Raw genomic sequence first — 4,262 nt, 5'->3', positions numbered from 1 at the left:
ATGAGGATTTGTTGAACTCAAGGCCACGCGCACAGTTACGCGTGATAAGGATATTCGCCAGGGACGTGCACACGTCACCCACGCACACGGGTGAAGAGGAATTTTACCAGTGACGCGTACGTGTGACAAGCTACACGTGACTTCACTAAAGGCAAAACACTGGGGTGATTTCTGAGCTCAAGGATGGCCAAATCCAACTCATTTCTGATGCTTTTGAACCCAAGGACCGCAAGGGAATGGGGGGAGAAGTCATAGCGTAGTTTTCATCATGTTGTGGGTTAGAATTCTAGAGAGAGAAGCTCTCCCTTCTCTCTAGAATTTAGGATAGTTTAGGTTAAATTTTCTTAGATCCAACTTTTAATTCTTATTTTTGTGTCAATTCTTTATTGTTCTATTTTCTTAATCTCCTTAGCTTTCCTTGTTAATTTCCTTATTTTGTCCTTTTTACTTTCATGAACCTTTGTTGGATTTCTATTTTCTGTCAATGCAATTTTATGTTTCCATGCCCTTTTATGTTTATCTTCATTGTTGTTATTGTTTTCTTGCTTATGTTAGTTATGGGTTTCATTAATTCTTGTATTTTGTGTTGTTTACTTTTATTGCACTCTAGGTATTTGTTAAAATGTTTCCACTAGTTTTTGAGTAGTTTTCTTTACTCTTGGCCTAGGCTAAAGGAATTGAGTGACCTTGAGTCATTAGGTCTCATTGAATTGGTTATTTGAGAATCCTTAGTAGTCAATTTGATAACCATTGACGCTAGCCTACTACTAAATCAATTAGTAGCTAGGTTAGGACTTATGGATTGATGTTGATCAAGCCTATTTGACGTACTTCAAGCGTTGAAGTAGACTTTATACGTACCTCAAGCATAGAAGTAGACTTAATGGGTTGGTCCCTCATAATTGTAAATATATAATTTGTAGACAAGGATGGTGATTTCCATTCCCAAGTCTTAGCCAAGAGTTCTTTTCCTTTCCTTTATTAGTTCTTGTCATTTACTTTCTTGCTTTTATATTTTCTTGCCAATTACAAATCAAACCCCCTTGTTTCCTTCATAGACAATAATTGAGCACTTCATTGCAATTCCTTGTGAGACGACCCGAGGTTTGAATACTTCGATTAATTTTTATTGGGGTTTGTACTTGTGACAACCAATATTAAAATTTGATGTGAGGATTATTAGTTGGTTTGGAGCTATACTTACAACAAAGTAATTCTTTTCTATAAGAGAAATTCTAGACCGACCATAATTCTCACTATCAAATTTTTGGCGCCATTGCCGGAAAATTGTAATGGTGTTATGTTATTGGCTATTGTATATATGTGAATATTGTAAATATGTTTGCGTTTTGCTTGTTTGTCAGTTTTTGTTAGGTTTAGGACTTTGTTGCTTATTTTTGTTAGCCTTTGTTTTTATTTGTCATTATGAATTCTCATCCTTTTGGCTATGAGTGTGGTTACAACTATGTTGTAGGAGATGGAAATTACAATGACAACATGCATCAAGGATGGAACAATCAAGAAGGGAGGAGTCTCAAGGATTTGATCACCCTTCTTGGCAACAACCTTCCCAAATGTGCTATGAGCAAGAGCCATTCCAAGATGCATACCAATTAAATGACTATGGTGGACCTCCTTATGATTACCAACAACTCCCACCATATGCCTATGAACCCCCTCCACAATATAGCCCTCAACCATCATACTCACAAGTCCCTTACCACCAAACACCTCCATATGACCCTAACCCATATCCACTATACCAACCACCTTGTGAACCATATGTAGAACCACCCCAATTCCACCACCAATACCCTCAAGAACCACCACCTTACTATTCTTACCAAGATGAATCACCTCCCATGCATGAGAACTTTCAACCATAAAATGAATTCCCCTTTTCACCACAACCATCCATGGAAGAACACCCATATCCATCAATCCAAGAGCAATATGATCCTACCTATGTTAGCCAAGTAGAACAAGAGTCAATGGATCATCTCAAGGAAGTAAGGGACTAACTTCAAGCAATCATCCGTCAAAAGAAACAAGAGGAAGCCCAAAGGATGAATGAAGCTATTGAGGCTAACCTTGCCAAGATTAAAACCAACTTGGACTCATAGGATTTACACTGTAGACAAAGTGTCTCCACAGATGAATGTGAGAAATCAACCAAAGAATGGAGCATGAAAGAGATTTTAGAATCCCAACATGAGAACAAGGAGATGGGGTATGTCTTGCAACAAGTGGAGGAGGAAGAGATCGTTGAAGAAGTGATTGAAGACCTAGGCAAAGTTGAGCAAGAGGTGGATTTCAAGCTTGAGAACACTTCCACACCAAGTGATGTTGTTGATGATTTTGTGGAAGTTGTTGAACTTTCTTCCATTGAACTTGAAGATGATGTTGAGGAGGATAATGCACCACCTCCAAGGCATAGTATGAATGATGAAAGATTGGAAGAGGTTGATCAAGAAGCAAGCTCCATGAAGAACTGAAGATTGATGGTTTAGAAGTTATAGTAAACTCTCGTTGTAAGTATAGTTACTAAACCAAGTAATCAACCTTTCTTACAAACATTTTGGTTGTCACAAGTAACAAACCCCTAAATAAATTGACAACCGAAGTATTCAAACCTCGGGTCGTCTTCTCAAGGAACTGCAGGAAAGTATGTTCTTATTATTGGTTATGGAGATTGTAAATCGGGGTTTTGAAGATAAGGAACAAGTAATTTAAATTGCAATTTAAAATAAGTAAAAGATTGTAAATTAAATAAATAACTGTAAAACACACTTTTGGCAAAGTATGAGAAATTAGAAGTCCTATCCTAATTATCCTTATCAATGATGATGAAAATTGAATCTTAATTCTACTCAATTAGTCTTTACTTAAAGTAAAGAAAGGTCAAGTGACTAATTAGTTTGATCTTCGAATCCTAGTTAATCCCTAAGGAAAGATTGGGATTATAGAAGTTCAGTTCAATTAGCAAAGATAACAATTATCAATCATGCTTGAGTTTGATAACTCCTGAGTTACTGATTTCTTAACCAAGACCAAAAGGAGAAAAGTAAATCTACTGGAATAAAAATGTCTTCAGATGGGAATAACAATAATGTAAATAAAAGAAAGCAATAATAAACTGAAATACCTCAAATAACATTAATTCAAAGAGTAATCTGTAACATAGAAGAATTCATAAATAAAATTGGGAAAATAATAAAAAGGAATATTGAACCTGATAAAAAGAGATAATCCTGAAAGCGCATAAAATCCTAAATCTAAATCCTAATCCTAAAGAGAGAGGAGAGAATCTCCCTCTCAAAACCAAATCTAAATCATGGAAAACTAACTAATTGGAGACTCTCCTTGAATGGATGCATTCTCCCACTTCATAACCTCTGTCTATGCCTTCTGGACTTGGATTTGGGCCAAAAAGGGCTTTAGAATTCGCTATGAGCGTTTTCTACAATTTCTGGTGCGTGGCCTCTGTCACGCGTTCGCGTGGGTCATGCGGTCGCGTTATTCGGAGTTTTCCTTGTCATGCGGTCGCGTCAGTCATGCGGCCGCGTCAATGCCTTTTCGCGCTGGCATGCGACCGCGTCGCCCATGCGATCGCGTGGCTGCCAGTTTCTTCAAAAACTCTATTTTGTGCTTTCCTTCCATTTTTGTATGTTTCCTTTCCATCCTTTAAGTCATTCCTGCCTTAGAAGATCTGAAACTACTCAACACACGAATCACGACATCGAATGGAAATAAAGGGGAATCAAAATAATTATTTTTAAGCATAGGAAACATGTTTTTCACATACATCACATAATAAGGAAGGAAAAGTAAAACCATGCAATTAATATGAATAAGTGGGTGAAGGATTGAATAAATCACTCAGATTAAGCACAAAATATATCATAAAATATGGGTTTATCAACCTTCCCACACTTAAACACTAGCATGTCCTCATGCTAAGTCCAAGATAAAGAGTAAGTTAAGGTTAAAGTGGTGGAATCTCATGCAATGCTATCTACTCTAAATGCAACTACCTACATGAATCACACAATTCTTAATTTTTATTCACTTGTATATAAAGCTTACATGTAGTTGAATTAATTCACATTCTCAAGGTGTCATATATATATATATAGCCAAACCTTAGATAATGATAAAGCACTTTTACAGTTGAGATGGGAGAGAAAAATATTTTATAAACTTGCAAGACAATTAATAATTCAAGCAGAGATATATGTTAATGAGCTATTGAACCCTCACTG

At 36.5% G+C, this 4,262-nt stretch overlaps 1 protein-coding gene across 1 annotated transcript in view; it reads left to right on the top strand.

Moving 5' to 3' along the window:
* Positions 2,187-4,262, top strand: part of LOC107633085 (uncharacterized mitochondrial protein AtMg00810-like) — a 9,875-nt gene continuing 7,799 nt past the window's right edge. Inside the window, exon 1 of the mRNA XM_016336718.2 lies at positions 2,187-2,306. Within this exon, the coding sequence (XP_016192204.1) occupies positions 2,187-2,306 (120 nt within the window). The remainder of the gene's footprint in view (positions 2,307-4,262) is intronic.

The sequence above is a fragment of the Arachis ipaensis genome, chromosome B03, assembly GCF_000816755.2.
Source record: "Arachis ipaensis cultivar K30076 chromosome B03, Araip1.1, whole genome shotgun sequence".
NCBI classification, from domain to species: Eukaryota; Viridiplantae; Streptophyta; class Magnoliopsida; order Fabales; family Fabaceae; genus Arachis; species Arachis ipaensis.
Note: the sequence above shows the minus strand (reverse complement) of the source record. Positions and strands in the feature narration are given on the sequence as shown.